At 39.4% G+C, this 20,658-nt stretch overlaps 1 protein-coding gene across 8 annotated transcripts in view; it reads right to left on the reverse strand.

The window, feature by feature from the left end:
• Vps13d (vacuolar protein sorting 13 homolog D) overlaps positions 1–20,658 on the reverse strand; it is a 241,475-nt gene that overhangs the window by 170,100 nt on the left and 50,717 nt on the right. For 7 of the 8 annotated variants that reach the window (XM_048783582.1, XM_048783584.1, XM_015501361.2 and 4 more), the window contains 6 exons: positions 20,173–20,263; positions 17,982–18,108; positions 16,012–16,192; positions 8,990–9,172; positions 3,795–4,026; positions 952–1,162 (listed from right to left, as the gene is read on the reverse strand). In XM_048783582.1, coding sequence (XP_048639539.1) covers positions 952–1,162; positions 3,795–4,026; positions 8,990–9,172; positions 16,012–16,192; positions 17,982–18,108; positions 20,173–20,263 — 1,025 coding nt within the window. The remainder of the gene's footprint in view (positions 1–951; positions 1,163–3,794; positions 4,027–8,989; positions 9,173–16,011; positions 16,193–17,981; positions 18,109–20,172; positions 20,264–20,658) is intronic. The other variant, XM_048783583.1, reaches the window with a different exon arrangement.

Genomic DNA, 20,658 nt, shown 5'->3' on the forward strand with positions numbered 1-20,658 from the left:
GCATTTGACTAACATGTCAGAGAGACACAAACACACAGTGACAGCGTCTGAACTCAAAACTTATTCAGAAAGGAATGAAAAGAGTGGCATGAAATGACTCCCCCTGGAAGGGAGAGGTCAGAGGGGAATCAGAATTACTTTCCACACAAGTAACAACGGTGCTTTTTGAAATGCTACTAATGAAATCTCTTTCACTGACACAGCAACGCTTCCTCTGTCCCTGGAGTTCACATGCAAAATGCTATTTTCCCCAAAATCAATGCCCCACACTGAAAGATATCACACACTGTGATCCAGGTTCTAGGCCCCGAGGACTGGTGGCCCTGACAGTCAAATGCTGCTGGTCTTAGGTAGATCTAGGAATGTTCATTTCCCAGGAAGATAAGGAACTAATGACAACTCAAGCAAGGTCTCAGCTATAGAAATAAAGCATCCTGTGTCTGAGGCCAGATACATGGTCAATCTGGGTCAGCTCCCTACTCTTCCTGAAGTAGTTTCAAGGGCAAATCTCCATCTGAACAGCTAAGGGAATTACATGGAGTTCCAGGGTGAACAGCAATGGCAGGTCCAGAACCTACCACATTTGGAATGTCCACCTCTTCCAGAATACTTCGCCTGCCCTCACCACCAAATCCAAGCTAAATTTGGGTCCCTTCCTCATGGTTTCCAAGGCACTTGTACAATCTTGGAACACAGTTTATGTCACTGAATCAAACACTCAATTAGAATCACCTACTTGCCTTCCTTATTCCACAACGTAAGCTCCTAGAGGGCAGAAGTTTTCTCTTTCATCACAGCAGCCTTCATGTCCAACACACAGCAGGGATTCAATTAGCATTTGGTAAATAGGCAAATAAAATGAGTACCTGTGCTCTTCCTGATTTACCATAATCGCACTGACTTCCAGTTATTAAGGTTCTACTTACACAGCTATCCAGAGAAGACACTCACTTGTCCAGATTTCTTTCCACCTGCAATTTCAGCCTACAGGGCTCTGTTAAGAGGCTCCCTCCAGTCTGTCGAACAAAATAGGAGGGGAAGATCAGATCCCCACTGCTGTCCTCCGAGGTCACGGGGTACTCTCGCGGATGTCGTTCTGCAGCAAAGAGGTCCATGTCCTGCAGATCCACGACGACACAATCCAGCAAGCAGACATGGTCTTCTACCAGGAACAAGAAAGAGAGAGAATGAAGAGAAAGAATCCAAAAACAAAATTAAAAAGTCAAAATAAAGTTCATCCTGTCTTTGGAAAATATTTAGAACTGCCGGCTTCCCCTCACCCTCCACTACTCAGAAATCTGTCTGTCTTCTGCAGAAGTCTCCACCAGGGCCCCACAACCTCCCTAGGCGAAGCTCCGTGTGCCCACACATTTACCTGCCTATCCTTGTGCCAGGCACACCATGCCACACCTGCCATCAGTATTCCTTGCCTGTCCTGAGACGACAACTGAGGGTACAGAGTGTGTGACTAAAAATGGCTTCATGCACAATGCCCCTGTAGGGACAACACTAACCAAAGGTTTACAAACTTCCCAGCAGCAGAATTCTTTTTAAACGCTGTATTTAACCATTTCTACTACCACTGTTCAAATCCAAGCTGCCCTTGTTCTTGCCTACACCACCACAAGCTCTCCTCCAACACACCTACAGAATTCCATCACGGCCCTTGCAAACCCACTCTCTCCTCAAAATACCTGAGTAATCCTTAAAAATAAATAGACCACCACATTCCCTTCCTTTATCCTCTTTATTGGCTCTGTTTAATTCAAATGCACTGTTTAAAGTCATTCAAATTCCTACAACCTCCTGCTTAAACCCACAGCCTACTTTCCCAGCCTCATCTCTAGCCATTCTCCAATGGCTCACTAGGCCTCCAGGCTCACAGGCCTTTGCCTCCCCCAAATGCCATGCTTCCTGGACAAGCTGTCCCAGTGGTGTGACCTTCCCCCTTCAATCTAAACTGTTCCTCTGCATTTGTCTTGTCTTTTCCATAATATTTATTACAGCTATCAACATTGTCATTTTATTTAATGTCTTTCTCATTAATTCAAAAGTACTGGAACCACATCTAACCATGTTCATATACTGGAGAACAAAATACTACAACACCTGGCATTAAGCAGGAATTTGATCAATACAGTTCTTGATTGGCTGATTACACTAACAAATACATGAGACAGATCAAAGAGGAGCTGATCTGGTAGAAGAGGGAAAGAAATGAGAATGAGTAAGCTTCAGAGACTCCCTAGGGTACTGTCCAGAATCTAGGAGTATAGGATATGTGAAAACCACCACCTTCATCCATAGCACTGTGTCACTACTAAGGGAATTTCAGGGGAAAACTCAACAAATCAGCAGAAGAAATAATGTTAGTAATGAGATCTTCTTCCCATAAAACACTCCAAATCACTCTTACAAGTATCCACTATATGTGAGGCCACCTGTGAAGATGGCAAGTTCAAAGCCAGCCTCAGCTACTGAGTGAGGCTATAACTCAGAGACACCACGTCTCTAAAATATAAAATAGGGCTGGGGATGTGGTGACTTGGTTAAGCATACAGGGTTCAATCCCCAACACCAAAACAAACAAACAAACAAACAAAACCACCAGGTTCTGAAGTCATACTGCCAAAATGCACAGCCCCATGCCTACCATTCACCATCAGCATGACTGCAGACAGGTCGAGTCACTTAATCTCTCTAAGCCTTTGTCTCTTCATCCGTAAAATGGGGGATAGAAAATAAGACCTGACAAGGATGTCATGAAGATGGAAAGTGCCACCACATCTGGCAAACAGGAATTGTTTTAGGATAACTTTGAAAATAGTGATGAAGACGTCTCGCTCTGTCAAATGGCTAAGAGCCACTTCGCTGTCACCTCTAGGAATACGAGGCACTGTAGGTCTTTGGTCTACTGAATGAAAGGCAGAGCTCCTCAGGTGGCCCTTCCTCTCTCAAGTCTGACACTGACCTGATCCTTGAGGCTCATCATACTCTGCCTCCCTCGACAGCTCCTGAGAGCAACCCCTCACTTACCCAAAATACTTTCCACAACATGCTGGACAACTCAAATGCCAAAATGAGGCCCTAACTTCAATGGCTGGTTCTTACATTCTAGAAAAGTACCAATAGCTGGACGATTCATGTCTTTTCAAATTTTTGTCTACAGTGTTTCTGTTGTTATCAAATTCACACTAGTATTCTTTAGAGGGGTCTTTTTTCATATTTTAGAACTAAATAGTGACTTGAAAGGATGGTGCCTGGGTGGTGGCTTACAAGGACGCAGGAGTTGGTCTATTTATGCAATCACCACCCGGCAGCAACTAACTTGAACTAGGGAAAAAACGCCTAGTTGGGCATGGTGACACACACCTGTAATCCCAGTGACTCTGGGAGGCTAAGGAAGGAGGATAGCAAGTTGAAGGGCAGCCTGGGCCACTTAGCACAACCCTGTCTCAAAATAAAAAATAAAAAGGGCTGGGAATATGTATCAGTGGTAGAGCACCCCTGGCTTCAATCACCAGTACCACAAAAAAATATTTTTTTTTAGTTAAAAATGTGTGTGGTGGGGAGGAAAATGCCTTAATAGATAATCCACAAAAAAAAAAAAAAAAAAATTAAATTAAAATGTGTGTGGTGGGGAAGAAAATGTCCTAATAGATAATCTCAAATCTCTTTATTTACATTGTATCTTGCTAATTTAGTCCTACTGTAGAAGTCACCCAATGCTAAATCTATACACCTAAGATGCTTACACTTCTAAAGCACTAGGCAGCAGTTTTCTCCTCTTTTACCTGGACTACTGGAACCGTGGCGGACAGACGGTGTGGCTTGCTGCCCTCGCTGCTTGGTGGGGACACTGGGCACACACTCATTCTTCAGGCTGCCTAGGACCATTTCAGCAGGAGGCATTGTGAGCAGCCCCTGGGAATAGGACCCCCTGGGGTCCTCAGTGCTGGTCGTCTTCCTTGTGCTGTGTCTGGGAGTGCCCACTGGGGAGGCAGGGGAGGCTACAGGCACTGACTCCTGGAAGGAACAAAATAAAACTGGAAGGTAGAAGTGGCTGGGGTGGGGGTGGGGGTGGGGGTAGGGCCGAGACCTTCCCTACTCAGGCTCTCTGATCTTCAAAGCTCTGTGGTGCTGGTGCTTCCCTCAACCTAACAGATTCTGTCAACTGGAGAGCATCGGGGTCATGACACTTCCTGCCACAGATAAGTATCTGCAGAGATGTTGCAGATAATTCAATACTTGCTGAAAACTACCCCAATATTGCAAGAAGATACCATCTTTTAGCTCAAGAGCAAATGTCAAGATGTGAAAAGCTTCAGGAGGTTTAACCTAGGTTAAATTCAACAAAAGTGGGGATGGGGCTGGGGCTCAGGGGTAGTGCACTTGCCTGGCATGTATGAGGCACTGGGTTCGATTCTCAGCATGGCATATAAATAAATAAAATAAAAGTCTATCGACAACTAAAAAAATATTTTAAAAAAAGAGAAAACTCATTAAAAAGAAAAATTCAAAAGTAAATCTCTTGGCAAAACGATATATTGTTGCTGGGTGGGGGAGCAGTTATTGCTATAAGAAAATGTATCTACTGGCAATGTGACTCCAGTGGAATTAGGCAATGGCAATGTGCCTCTACTTTCTAGAACTCTCCCCACATGGAGAGATGTGCCTCTACTTTCTAGAACTCTCCCCATCATCTACGTAACTATGGAAATGAAAACAAAATGGAAAACAAGAAAGGTTAGCCATCCCTCTTATGTTTCCACTCAAGGGCATAAAAACTAAGAAGTCCAATACAGAACAAAACAGATTCTGTAGTTGTATTGAAAAAAGTATACTCTTACAGACTTAGTGCTTTTAGTTAACTGCTAATAGGGAAAATTCTCTCTCACCAGAATTAGTCGATAAATGGCTTTTAAACTTCCAGGGCTCCCTCACCCCAGCCTCAGAATTGAATCCATGTGGCTCCTGCATCATCAGACTGATCCCAGCTAGCCACTGTCACATGCAGATTGGGAGGACAGGAAGAATGGTCTTTCTTCTAGTACTACCTAAGATGTTTACTCATCTTAGCCTTTCAGCTTTGGAAAAGGAGAGGAAAATACTGCGTTCTCTCATAGTTATCTTAAGTAGAAATTACAAGTAAAAGAAACCATTTCTTACTTCCTACATTTTTTTTTTTTTACAAAGCAGATTACTAGGTAAATGCTGTTATTTAAGTACTTTAACATTAAAACCTTCCTTCTCGCTTAGTTTATTTAAACTCTGGAGCATGTTTGTTGCTCTTTCATTTGATTGCTCTATATCTTCTCTACAGTTGGTTTAAATAAATCAGTGGCTTCAGGAGATTAACCCAACGCTTTTGAAAGACTCTGACTTAGATATTATGGTTTAAACACAAGCCATGGTTGAGAAAAATGAAAGGCAAGCATATGTAAAAAAATTCAAACCCATACTCATTAAGACATGGATTTATGTAAAACAATTCCAAACACACACGAGTCATGAAACTGAGGGCAAATAACCTCTCTGTAAGGTTTGATGTCAGGAGTATTTCTTGTTCTTTAACCACTGAAATGCATATTAGACAAAGCTCACATGCAAGTACATTAAAGGGCAGTGTAAATGCACGGTGACCTTTGGTGAAGAAGGTAACTATTCACTTCACATAGACCCTGATCAATTAAATTTGAGTGTATATGTGGAGAGGTAAACTTCTCAAAACAAGTTTATCTGACTACAAATACTTAAACAAATGACACTCCACACAGCCCTTATGGAATTCTACAGAACCACCACTGGTATGTAACAATAGCTTTTCTAGGTTTAAGGATAAGGAAGTACTACACACAGCTTAGCAAAAGGAATTCATTTTAATGGGCCTTAAGAAGGATTTCTCTATATAGCAGGTAGTAGGTAAATAATTTATTTAAAAAAAAAAAAAGTTATAAGCAGATCCAGGCATGGTGGTACACACCTACAATCCCTGTATCTCAGGAGGCTGAGGCAAGAGGATTGCAAATTTGAGGCCAAACTCAGCAACTTAGCAAGACCCTGTCTCAAAACAAAAAACAAAAAGGGCTGAGGGGCTGGGGTTGTGGCTCAGTGGCAGAACACTTGCCTTGCACTTTTAAGGCACTGGGTTCAATCTTCAGCACCATACTAAAATAAATAAACAAAATGAAGATATATTTTGTTCGTATATAACTAAAAAAAGAGGTTGGGGGGGGGGGCTAAGAATATAGATCAAGGGTAGAGTACCCCTGGGTTCAATCTCCACTACTTCCAAAAAAGAAAAAAAAAAAGGTAATAAGCAAGCTTTCCCAAGAAATAAAATATTTTATTTTACAAGGTTAGTTTTTTCATTTGCTTTAAGTAGATGAATGTGAATTGACTGCTGAACCCCATAAGGTTTTTCAAAATAACAAGGAGACAAACACACATTATACCTTGAAGAAAAAGCGATCCTTGTACGCACTGCCACTTAAAATCAAATCCTCAAAAACAAATACAGGGAAATATTTTCATTAAAATGCTTCAAATTATGTGCTATTATTTGGCTTAACAAAGCAGAAACCCTTCTACAGGTATGTCTTGAAATATTTTGGCAATTCTTCTTCCAAGGCTAACTTCAGAGTACTCTTGTGATCCCACACACAGATGTATCTGGTATCGGAAAATACTCCATTACCCGTTTTTTTCCTCTCTTGGAGATAATGGAATTGAATCCAGGTCCTCACACTTGCTAAGCAAGCACTCTACCACTAAGCTTCTTCCCCAATCCTAGCCTTTTTAGGAAGGTTAGCAAAACAAACAGTATTACCAAACTTGCTCATCCATTCTGACTATAATTGAGCTCTTCCTAAAAAAGTCTGGCTTCAGAATAAAAATTTATCACAAACAAATATACTCCAAAGAACTTCTTACTGTGCAACCTGAACTCTCCATTACATTCCCTAGACATCTAGGGAGGGGAAAGGAATATGAAGTTATCACCTACGGCCAATGACGTAATCAATCACACCCACACAATGGGACCTCCATGAAAAACCCTAGATGATGGGGTTCAGACAGCTATCAGATTAGTGAACCTGACACCGTGGGTCCAGGGCAGTATATACACTCCAACACACAAGGGATACAAGTGCCTATGCTCAGGGACCCATAGGCCTGGTCTCTACACCTACTCATCTGGCTGCTCATCTGTAGCCTTTCTCTTTTATAATAAGCCAGTGAATGTGCTTCCCCTGAGCTCTACAAGCCATTATAGCAAATTACTAAACATGAGGAAGGAGGGCAGGAGCCCCTAATTTGTAGCTGGTTGATGAGAAGTAATGGAGAGCTGAACTTGTGCCTGGAGTCTGAAGTGGGAGGAATGAGCTCCCAAACCTGCCGGCCTATGCTAACTCAGGATAATCAGTGCCATACCTGAACTGGAGGACACCTGGTGGGTATTTGGAGCGCCAGAAAATGGTTGGTATAGGGAAAACCCCATGCCACTGTTGTCAGAAGTGTTGTAAACAGATCATAATATCTAAAGAGCTTAGCAATGATTGATATATAACAAGCATTCAACAAATATATGACAGGGATGGTGGCACACACCTGTAATCTCAACAACTCATGAGACTGAGGCAGGACGATTATAAGTTTGAGATCAGGCTCAGCAATTTAGCAAAATTCTGTCTCAAAAAAATTTTTAATGTACTGAGGCTATAACTCAGAGGTAAAGCGCCCCTGGGTTCAATCTGCAGTAAAAATACACATACACACACACACACACACACACACACACACACTCCAGCTGTTCATGGCTGTTTTTGTCAGTCTTACGATCTTATCATCAAATCTTAGGTACATTTTCTCAAAGGCTCTCTCTCTCCATTTTATTAACTATTAGACCAAAAACAGGCATAACTAGCTGGGAATTTCATTAAGTGCTTTTCTGGCACACTAAAATGAGTTTGTACTGAATGGGCAGAGACTGAAATGCTTCTCTGGAAGCCTGCAAGGAATGATGAAAACACACCAAGAATGACCTCTCTATCTCCAAAAATACCACTTGGTCTCCTCAAATGCAGAAATGAGTGAAGGGCGCTAATTAGAAAGTCTCCAAAGTCTTCTCAACTGTGATTTACTAAGTGTTTCCACTGGTATTGTTTATCCTCTTTGTGTCCTCATTTCCCCAATTGTAAAATGAAAATGACAGCAATCCCCATCCTGATTACCTCCAAGAATATTTTAAGAAATAAGTAATTTTGGGGCTGGGGTTGTGGCTCGGAGGTAGAGCGCTCGCCTAGCATGCGTGAGACACTGGGTTTGATCCTCAGCACCACATAAAAATAAAATAAAGATATTATGTCCACCTATAACTAAAAAATAAATTTAAAAAATTTAAAAATAAAGAAATAAGTAATTGCCAGCCAGGTGCACTGGCAGAAGCCTGTAATCCCACAGACTCAGGAGGCTGAGATGGGAGGGTTGCAAATTCGAGGGCAGCCTCTGCAACTAAATGAGACCCTGTCTCAAAATAAAATAAAAAGAGCTAAGGATTCGGCTCAGTGGTAAAGTGCCCTGGATTCAACCCCAATACCAAAAGAAAAAAAAAAAAAAAGTAACTGCCAAAGTAATTTAAACCTACAATGCAAGACACTATATAAGATTTTTTTCATTAAGACATTTTTAAAAGGTTTCATGGGCCAAATCACATGCTCTGAAAAAAGTCACACAGTATAAAGCATTATCACAGAAGGAATGTTTTCCTATAAAGAAAGTACTACACAAAGATGGAGGCTTGGTTCCCTTGGTGTGTTTGCTAAAACAAGTTACTACATGCAGTTAGTAAGGGTTATAACTTGTACTATTTTAATTTAAAAGGTTTACTGAAATGTCAATAAAATGTCAAGAAATGTTCTATAAGACACATATCCTACAAAACCAGGAACTTGTTGAGCTGAAAAGGGAACGGATATTAACTGCTGACCTTATCTTGTAAGGAAAAGGTCCCAGGAAAACCGGCAAAGAGAAACTTGTTCTTGACTTTCAACTTCCCCAAATTTGCTACAATCAATTTATTTGATCTGGAACTTTCTGGGATGAGAAGAACAGGAGCACCAGCCTCAATATCCAGAAGAATCCGAGAACAGCGCTGGGCTTGATCTCTCACCTGAAAAAGGAAGAAAAATTACTTCAAGGCTCAATTAATTCCCTAATTTTATAATCAAATAACCTCAGTTTCTTCAAAGTGTCATGCATTTATAAAACAATTAAAGACCCCACAGAGCACATTTTGTGGCCATCATAGAGTTAAGTTAAAAGTCAGTATCAAGCCAGGCACAGTGGTGTGTGCCTATAATCTCAGCAGCTTGGAAGACAAGGCAGGAGGATCATAAGTTCAAGATCAGCCTCAGCAAATTAGTAGCAAGGCCCTGTTTCAAAAGAAAAAATAAAAAGGGCTAGGGATGTGGCTGAGTGATTAAGTGCTCCTGAGTTCAATCCCTGGTACCAAAAACAAAAGTCTATAACAAGATGATAATGGAAAATCCCCAAATATCTTGAAATTAAACTACACACTTCTAAATAATATATACACCAAACAAGAAACCACAAGGGAAATCGAAAAATATTTTTACCAAAATGCAAAGAAGATATAACATTAAAGTTCACAGCACACACTTAAAAAGAAAAGTAAAACTTGCCTTTGTGGATAACCTAACCATCCGTGTAGAAAATCCTATAGAATTTAAAGGAACTAGAAGTAACAAGGGAGTTTGTCAGGATGATTGCAGAATGCAAGGTCAATAGGTCAATATACCAAAGCCAGTAATAGTTCTTATACTTTCAACAAACAAATTAATCATTGAAATTTTCATTATTATAAACAAGCATCATTTATAATAACATCAAAAATTGGGAATATCTAGGGATAAATTTAACAGAAAAGGTGTAAGACTGGTGTACCCCAAACTACAAAACACTACTGCTAAGAGAAATACCACACTCAAGGATCCAAAGACTTTGTATTAAGACGTCGATTCTCTGCAAAATGATCTGTAGATTCAATGTGATCCCAGCCAAAATTGTAGCAGACTTGAGCTGATGGGGTGACTCTAAAATTCATATAGCAATGCAAAGGACCTGGAATAGCTAGAAGAATTTGAAGCCACTTTCCCATACCATGCAATTCACAGTCGCCACATGACTCAGCAATTCCTTTCCCAGTTTTTCACTCAAGAGAAATGAAATCGTGCATCCATACAGACTTGGACATGAATGCTCCTAGCAGTATTATTTTTAATAACCCCAAATTGAAAACTACGCAAATGATCATCAGGTGGGCAAATGGATAGACAGATTGCATTGTATTCCAACAATGGAATACTGCTCAGCAATGAGAAGAGATGGACGGCTGGTGCCTGCACCCACACGGATGGGTCTCGAAAGCATTCTGCCAAGTGAAGAAAGCCACACACAAATGACTATGTCCTGCATGATTTCATTTATACAGAATTCTTTTAAAAAGGCAAAATTATTGTGAAAGATCTGGGCTGCCAGGGTGCAGGGGTTAGGGCACACGGGCATGAGGAAACTTTTTAAGGGAATAGAAATGTTATAAATCTTGGCTGTGCTTGTAGCTAAAAGATTGCAAACAACTTGTTCAATTGCAAACAACTAATTGAACTGTACACTTTAGATTGGTTAAGTTTATTGTATGTAAATTATACACAATAAAATTGACAAAAGTATAAGCTCAAAAGCATTCAAAGTGTTTGCTATTTAATGACTTGGAAATAGTTCTTCATGTGTTATACTGACCAGTGGAAAAATATATATTAAAAAGTAACTAAAATGTATATTTAAAAAAAGTAGAGGGCAGGGGTTGTGTGCGGCTCAGCAGTTGAGTGCTTGCCTAGTATATGCGAGGCACTAGGTTCGATCCTCAGCACGACATAAATACAAATAAATAAAATAAAGGGATTGTGTCCAACTACAACTGAAAAAATAATGTAAAAAAAAAAAGTAAAGCTGGGTGTGGTGTCACACACCTATAATCCCATTGGCTTGGGAGGCTGAGGCAGGAAGATCACAGGTTCAAAGCCAGCCTCAGCAACTTAGTGAGAACCTGTTTAAAATAAGAAATAAAAAGGGCTGGGGATGTGACTCAGCAGTTAAACATCCCTGGGTTCAATCCCCAGTACCAAAAACAAATAATAATAATAAGACAGATACCAAAACTGAAATTAACATAATCTCCCTTCTCCAGAGATAAATGCTGCTGCCATTTTGGCAGGTTCGCATAGGAATCAAAGGTGTGAACTCATACGCTAACTACCTGACACTGAATCCCCACTATGGCCATTTTTTATAATTTTAGTTGTAGATGGACACAATCCCTTTATTTTATTCATTTATGTGGTGCTGAGGATTGAACTCAATGTCCCATGCATGGGAAGCATGTACTCTACCTCTAAGCCACAATCCCAGCCCATTCTGGCCATTTATTTATTGGTTATTGATCTTAGTTAAGTTGTTAAGATCTCTTTGCCTCAGGTTCCTTGTCTGCAAAATGGGAATAATAAGCCTACCTGAAAGAGCTGTTGATTAAATGAGAATTAAATGAGACAACACCCTAACTCAGCAGTAGATACATAGTAGCTATTATTATACACCATATCCTTTTAGTCAATTTTTCCTAGCATACAACAATATTTTTTTAAGTTCTATATATTAACTTATAGATTTAAAAACAATAAACTGGATATTCCTTTACATTCTGGATGGCTCTTAATTTTTGAACATGACTTCATAGTTACATGTTAATGCAAAAATACAACCATGCCAAGCACACTCAAGCAGCTCGAGAGGTTGAGGCGGGAGGATTGCAAGTTCAAGGTCAGTCTCAGCAATTTAGTGAGACCCTCAGCCACTTAGTAAGACCCTGTTCTCACTATTTAAAAAATAAAAAGGACTGGGGTATTTTTATTTAAAAAATAAAAAGTGGTAAATTACCCCCAAACAATTGATACCCCCAAACCACACTGAACTATAAACTCACACAATCAGAGTTATAATGCTTCCTCACTTTAAAAGTGGCAGTAACTGCCCATACTACCTCGTCAGGTGACATTATTTTTTGTTCTTAATCTCCTCCCTCTCAAATATACTGTGAGGGCAATGACCTTGTCTTCCTTATTTCTACTACATTCCTGGCACTCCCAGACAGCATGACACATCATTCCTGAATAACTGAATAAACAAACAAGATTATTGTAAGGATCAAACAAGATAATCCACAAACGCACTTTAAACTCCAAAGTTTTATTCATATAAATAATTATCACAGAGCGCACAGCACACTTATTTTCGCTATCTCCATCCTCCTCCTACAACTGAGTAAACAGAAGAGCAAGAAGAAAAACACCTCCCAGTCTCATCACACAGCTTGTAGGGGTGCAAAACTCAGACTTTTTGTCCCAAGTTCTCTAAACTGCAACATCACTTCTTAGCTCCATCAAAAATCTGTACTCCTTGTTGCTCAGTGAATAAAGAAGTTTAATAAATACAAGAGAGAGAAAATAGAAGACAAAAGAAATCTGTATCATACTTCTGGGATGAACTATAAAGGAAATAGCTTCTATTTGGTCAAATCAAGTACAATAGATATTCTTATCATTTCAAATATCAAAATTAAAAAGAAATATAAAGCCCCATTGAGCCATTATTTATAGACATTAGAAAATGCAGGAATAAAAATCCGACTATTAGGGGCAGGGTGTAGCTCAGTGAAGAGCAAGCCCAAGGCCTGAGTTCAATCCCAGCACCAAAAAGAAAAGAAGTTGCTATAAATCAAATACACCTGCCACCAATTCAATATTAGGAGAAAGGAATTTAAAGTTCAAACAAAATAGCCTCTTAATCTTATCAGCAAATGAAAGTAGGTCTTTAGCTCTTTCTGTGAAACTCAGTAATTCAAATAGCTAGGATTAAAGATTCTTGAGAAGATCAGCTTTTCCTGAAAGCCCACATACTTAACAATGTTCTAAATAGAAGACATTTCTTGGCCTTCTACTTGTCTTACATAATTTGAAAGATAAATGTAAAAGACTTATCTTCAAATTCTGCCTACCCCAGGAAGTTAAGCCCAATTACTCAGTGACGCACAAGTGACTCACTTCCTCACCCAAAGGATTTATCACAATAAGATTTACTACTGTTTAAACCACACATACAAAAATAATTGTTTTAAATGTACATAATTCTACCATAAAATCTAACAGACCTGTACTGAAAGTTGCAAAAATATCCATTGCTTTGATCAAATAATACCATTTGTACGAATTAATCCTATGAAAGTAATCCAAAAGAAAAAAAAATTTTGCAAAGATAATCATGAATCATTATTCATAAGAATGAGAAAGTGGAAGCAATTTAAGTATTAAAATTAGGGAAATGGTTAAATGAACTCCCTTGATGTATTACACACTTATTACACAGATGACAAATAACATGAAGACAAGACAAAAAAGATTATTAAAAAAGGCTAACTGGACTCCAAAAGCGTATGCACAAAATCAGCACACTTTATGCACTTTGCTGTATGCTATTGTAAGGGTCAAAATAAAAAGTCTGATGATACAATATCAGTCAGAATATAAATTAAAAAGAATTCTCATACATTGCTGATGGAAAAGAAAATAACTGAAACAGCCAATTAAGAAAACAATCTGGGGCTGGGGTTGTGGCTCAGTGGTGGAGCGCTTATTGCCTCACATGTGTGAGTCACTGGGTTCGATTCTCAGCATCTCATATAAATAAATGAATAAAATAAAGGTCTATTAACAACTAAAAAAAAAATACTAAAAAGAAAAAAGAAAAGAATCTGGCATTATCTTGTTTAAAAAAAAAAAAAAAAACACATACCACCCCTGTTGCCAGCTCACAGCAGCACACACCGTGTACAACCCAAATGTTCAAAAGGAAAACCAATGGTTCCTTTGTTTTACACACTGTGAAAGGCAGCAGAATGAAATGCAATCATCTGTCATGTACGAATCTCATTCATATACCAAATGGAAAAAAAAAAATAGAGTCACGGAACTTAAAGTAATGTTTAATACCATTTTTATAGCACGCAAAACAAAAGATATTGTTTAGGAGCTTTTTCAATAGACTCAGAGTGATTACGGGAGTTGAGATGGAGAAGGAACCGACATGTGTAGCAGTCTTACCAGAGTTTGATTTTGTAGTTTGTCGGTTCATAGAAATTTATTTTATCATCATACTCTGTAACTCATATCCACGCTGTTATATGTTTCAAATAACTAAATTTTTTAAAAGTTTTGAAAGGGAGAAAAAGATTATATATTTCATGATTTTTAAAAATATTTAATTTTTACTTGGATTTGGACACAATACCTTAATTTTATTTATTTATTTTTATGTGGTGCTGAAGATCAAACCCAGAGTCTCACCCGTGCTAGGTGAGGACTCTACTGCTGAGCCACAACCCCAGCCCCATGTTTCACAATTTTTAACCATAGGAAGAAAAGAAAAATTGATTAAAATATAGCCATGGCACCTGGTGAGGTGGCACACACCGGTAATCCAGTGACTAGGGAGGATGAGGCACAGGGATCTCAAGTTCAAGACCAGCCTGGTCATCTTGGCAAGACTGTCTCAAAAAATAAAAAGGGCTGGGGATGTAGCTCAGTGGGAGAATATCCCTGGATTTATTCCCCAACATTGCAAAAATTAAACATTACTGTTTTTTGTGGCTCCCAAACTATACAGGACACCACAGGAGGCTGAAGTACACTCATGGGGCAGTGCATTTTATGTTTTGAGGGAAAATTTGATCAGATGCTACAGAAACCACTAGGTTGAGGTAAATCACATTCAATATTAGGTCATTCTACATTCCTTTCAAAGAGTTCTCATCTTTACAAAACTGGGTCTTTAGCAGCTGCTCTGACAAAAAAAAAAAAAAGTACCCTGAGAAAATAAATGCAGAACAAGAAATAGGGTTGTGGCATTCAGCTTGAGAAGCTGTGTAATAAACACCTAAGAGGCAAACACATTCTACCAGTGTGTAACTGTGGTTGTTTGAGAATGAGATAAAAATACTATTCTTTCAGTCTGGGTTGCAGCTACGATGTGCAAGATCCTATGTTATCAACCCCCAGTACCAAAAAATAAATAAATAAATATTTATGTATATGTGTGTGTGTGCACGCACGCACACACACACACACACACATATATATATACACACACACACACGTGTGTGTATATATTTAATTATTTCAATTTATATATGATTATTTTCTCAAATAGCAACTAAGTTAGGACATATGTATTTAAGTTGCTTAGACTTAATGACTTTGTAAATGGAAATACTATTAGATATTTGTTTTGGCCTAGGATAAACCATGAAAAACGACCAAGTCTCCAGGCATAGTGGCTCACGCCTATAATCCCAGTGGCTTGGGAGGCTGAGGCAGGAGGATCCAGGTTCAAAGCCAGCCTCAGCAATAGTGAGGTCCTAGCAATTCAGTGAGACCCTGTCTCTAAATAAACATACAAAATAGGGCTGAAGATGTGGCTCAGTAGTTGAGTGCCCCTGAGTTCAATGCCCGATACTAAAAAAAAAAGAAAAAAATGACCAAGTCATTAAAGGTACCAAACTGAAAAAAAGAAAAACCTACCACTTTCCAAGAGAAGTATCCCCACTAAAGTCCTAAAAGTCCAGAAGTCTTAAGTATTATTTATAAATTTCCTTTATTGTTTTTACAGCAAAGTGAAGCTAAACTTTAAAAGCAATTAAAGTATGATATAATGAAGAAGGACTAAGTCTCTCAGGTTACAGCAAGATTTCTGCAGGTAACATGCTACATAGTATGTATACATATACATTACACTTTCTTTTTTTTTTTTTGCGAAATTTTCCAGATTTATCTATGGCTTAAAAGTTCTATTGATGAGTCAAACTGAAATGCAGCCACCTACCGTCTGGCCCTCCACCGCAGCGCGCTGGCGCCCTAAGACATCCTGCAGCTGCGTGAAGTGCTGAATGAAGGCCAGCACCTCAGCCTGGAAGCGCTGTGTGTGCACATACTGCACAGAGGCCATCTGCAGGCTCACACGAACGTCATGCTCTCTCCGCAGCAGAGGGTCAGGCTGCCCGTATCTAGGAACAAGGACCAAACAGTGACTCAGCTAGCATCTCTGTAAAACTGGGCTGACCTAAGGGCTTTCCTAGAAAACAGCTTTAATTATTAAAATGGAAAATTGCAAAAATGAGTCCCTTTCTAAGCTTCTGCAATATGCGGAGGACATTTAAATTAAAGTCTGGGGTGACACCTGGGGCTGTAAGTAGTGGGCAGCTGCAGGTGCTGAACTCAGTCTTCACTCTAGAACTCAACCCAAAGCCACAGCCCTGACCTTTCACCCATGCCTCCAAAGTAATAGGAGCATTCCAGCTGTCACCACTGCTTGCAAAGACTGTGACAATGCAGACCCCAAAGATAAGAAAAAGGCCAGGAAATAACAGGTAAAAAAGGCAGGCACTGGAGCCAGTGTTTCTGGGAAAAACACCCCCTGGAAGCAGAAAGAAGTCTTCTTTTACGTGAGTGAAATGCAGCCACACTGTGGGTGGGGATATCCCAACTCAAAGTCACACCAAAAAAAATTTACAACTGTTTTGCATTTAGTGGAGCATGAAGCCTAAAAAGAAATTATCATTCAGAACACAGTCAATGGGGTAAGGAATTCACATTTGCTAAGGACCTATTTTGTGCCAAACAGAGAATTAAGAATTGTACATTGGGCTATCTCGTTTATTAAAGAATTATGTCAGTGTGGTATATAATATAAATAATTTATTCTAAAATCTAAAATTCTAAAAGCTAAACTGGAGTGGGGGGTTGTATGTGGTTCTGCAGATTGAACCTAGAAGAGCTTTAATACTGAGCCACATCCCAGCCCTTTCTATTTATTATTTTGAGACAGGGTCTTGCTAAGTTACTTAGGGCCTCGCTAAGTAGTTGAGGCTGGTCTTGAACTTGTGATCATCCTGCCTCAGTCTCTCCTGTCTCCAAGATTACAAGCAAGCACCACCACACCTAACTGGCAAAACCTAAATTCTAAAAAATATAAATTCTCAGTACAGTGTTATAATGCTTTACTGAATGAATAATAACCCTGAGAATGAAAGAAGAGGTCCTCAGACTTTTTTATTTTTTCCCCAGTTCTGGTCATCAAACCCAGGGCCTGGAGAGTATCACAGACATCCTATCACAGACATCTTTTAGAATTGTAACTCTCAAACTGGTTGAACACAACCATGTTAAAAAGGAAAAACAAAAGACTGATCACCACTCTACACCAATAAAATTAGAATATTTAGGGGAATAATTGAACATTAATTTTCTAACAACTCTTTAAAAGGCTGAAAATTGCCATTTGAAAATTTGTCTTCTGAGAAACCCATCCTTTATAGACATAGTTGACTTCTAAAGATGACCTCTAAAGTCTAAAATAGAATTAAATATAAACTATGTCTATAAACAAAAAATACACGCTATGTGTCAGTATTCATCATCAACAACACTCTCAGACTGAAGTCATTCCAGAACTCTTAGAGCTACATGGAAGCTTAGAGATGAGCTAACTCAGTGCCCTGGTTATTTATATAGAAAAACTGATGCATGAGACAAAGTGACCAGCTGCGGGCACACAAGTGGCAGCGACCCAGCACCAGAATCATCCCAACCACACCACTGAGCTCATGAGGAGCCACTACAACACTGGCTTCAACGAAAATGGATATAAATCAGGACTCCTCATAGCCCGATCTGCCCAGTTTTACCAAAGAAGGTAAAATTTTCTTAATCTTTTCTTCATTGTTTAGCCAACAAGAATTTTAAACAGCAAGTGATCACAACAAACCCTGGAGAGAGAAAGGACGGGGTGTTTACTTGAAAGCCTGGAAGATGAGGGCTTCCTCCCCACTCGTGGTGAACCGCTCCCTGTAGAGCTCGCCGTGGGAGGTGAGGTCGCTCAGAGACAGACTCCCGATGCTTCCCTGTAAGGCCAGGTCTCCCTCTAGGGATGTTAAAATGAGAAAATGTTGTCACATGCCATCTTGCTGCACATCTCCAATATGTTTGGGACAAAAACTAATGGACACGTTTTAATCAAACTAAGCACAGAAGCCAATTTTCAATATCCCAAAACACCCTCCAATCTTTCAGAGTCACCATGCCAAAGGCCAAAGGGAACTGAAAGGATACAGCAATACCACACAGCGGGGAAAGAAAGCAAATGCATATACAATTCAAAAGACAAAACATTTACAAATGCCGCCAGAAACACATTCTGAGATTAGACCACTTGTTAAAATTACTGACACATCAAAAGGTCTATAAATCATACTGTGAATGAAAGAAAAAAGGAAGAAGTGTCAGATATGTATTGGCTATTCAAGCAACATTCAGCAGGTTTTAGGGAGATTTAATAAAAGAACAAAATTAATGAGGTCACAGACACTGGTGACCCAGATGTGAAGCTAATCAGATGTGACAGGAGTGAAAAAGCCCCTGGAGGGTGGGATTCACACAAGTGGCTGGAATGTGACCCTGAAACGATCCTTCTTAACACTGTGCAAGAATGTTCTGAGCTGTTGCTGCCATAAAACAAAACTCACCATCACAATCACGATATCATTACCACCCACTCCAGCAAACAAGGTGGACACACCCAGCATGCCAGTCAGTTTCCGATGAAACCAAAGGCACATATTTTTATTATATTTATTTTTATAAATACATTTATATATTTTATTTTTATGTATTTTTTTATTCAGAACTCTTCTAGGAAGGTTTTCTAAAATAATCTACACCATGCTGGAAACCTCAGTTTCAGTTCTTTCCTTCCCCAAATGACATTCTTACTTTTAGCAATGTCAACATTTGAGCTTTGTGGTCTTCAGTACTGAATTACATGTTCTTTATAGAAGAAATAGTATTTTAATTCACAGTTTATAAATCCTCACCATTTAGAACGTGATATCGTTCATCATTTGTGTTCAAGGAAGACTCTCACCCCACAAAAATCCCATTACAAAGAATGCTGGCTTTACTACAATATCCTCCTGCATACAGAAGTTCCTGAATGCTAACAAGGAAACGAGTCAAACTCTGCACACTGTGATTTGAGAAGGCCACTAAGAAGGACTGGGTAGGACTTTCAGAAAAGTGAGGAGGAGAATGGCAATTACGTCAATCACTAAGCCAGGACAAGAAGAGGTTTGCAATTAAACCACACAATGAACTGTTATAAAGTTGCCATGAGTCCAAAAATATTGTATGTATGCCATTTTCATAATTGACTTATTATTCCTCTTTACTTTCTAAGAAGTAAAGTGATTTTAAAATAAACCAACAAAATTTAAAAAAAAAACAAACACAAAAAAGAGGCCCTCTCAGTAGCTCTACTTATTTAAGACTATAAACAAATGAACATATCTCCTGGTTTCCCAGAGACAGCCCTTTTATATGTTTGTTTTCCAAGTCCAATTATTAATAATACCCCCATTTTACCCTCAAAAATTTCCCAACCTAAACAAGAAAATTACACCAGTCACTCTAGAAATTGTTAAAAACACAGGTAGATGCCAAGGCCCATTCCCAACCTACAGAATCAGATTCTTGGGATGGAGATATTGGGAAAGGGAGAGAGAGGAGGTTATGCCAAACTCCTGCATTTTGTTTTTGTTTTTTTGTGGGGGTGCTGGGGATTGAACTCAGGGGCACTCAACCACTGAGCCACATTTCCAGCCCTATTTTGTATTTTATTTAGAGACAGGGTCTCACTGAGTTGCTTAGCACCTCGTTTTTGCTGAGGCTGGCTCTAAACTCGCAATCCTCCTGCCTTAGACTCCAGAGCCACTGGGATTACAGGCGTGTGCCCCCATGCCCAGCAGACACCTGCATTTTTAACAAGCTATCTAGATGACTCTGATACAAAAGCTACCAAAAGGTATGGCCAGACTAAGTCTCACAATCAAACTGCTGATCCACACCTCACTTAGCATGTGCACACAATCTGATTTGTGTTGGGATATTCAAACACTTACCAGACGTTGCAAGTTTGATTTTCCCCACTTACCAATCATTTCCAGATGTGCTACTAATTTGGACACATTGGCTTTAGCGAGCTCACTGGTGGTTTTATTCAGCACAAGAGAGAGTGAATGAACCTAGAAACATACAAGATAAAGCAAGGCAAATGTTACTGGCAGAAAAGGGGGTCTTTCAGGGAAATGGCAGAACAGAATCAAGGAAGATTCAGAAAGGCTTGGGAAATATGAAGGTAAAGCTTTTCAAGGTGCCAATTTCCCTTCCGCTTTGTTAACCCCGTCCCATGATGGTCTGATGATAAAGCCAACCAGAAAGGAACTCAACCAGTGGTCGGAACTCCAGGTTCTGGTGTCGTTTCTGAGCTTGCCTCATCTATTCTGCTAGTGAAATGTTGCACATTATAAAACTACTTTTCCCATTTTGATATTCATTATTAATATTATGCAATTCGATAATAACTCAAACAGATCCATGAAGTGGTCTCATCTAAGATATTTGTCAGGGCAAAATGAAA

The sequence above is a fragment of the Marmota marmota genome, unplaced genomic scaffold (genome assembly GCF_001458135.2).
Source record: "Marmota marmota marmota unplaced genomic scaffold, marMar, whole genome shotgun sequence".
NCBI lineage: Eukaryota > Metazoa > Chordata > Mammalia > Rodentia > Sciuridae > Marmota > Marmota marmota.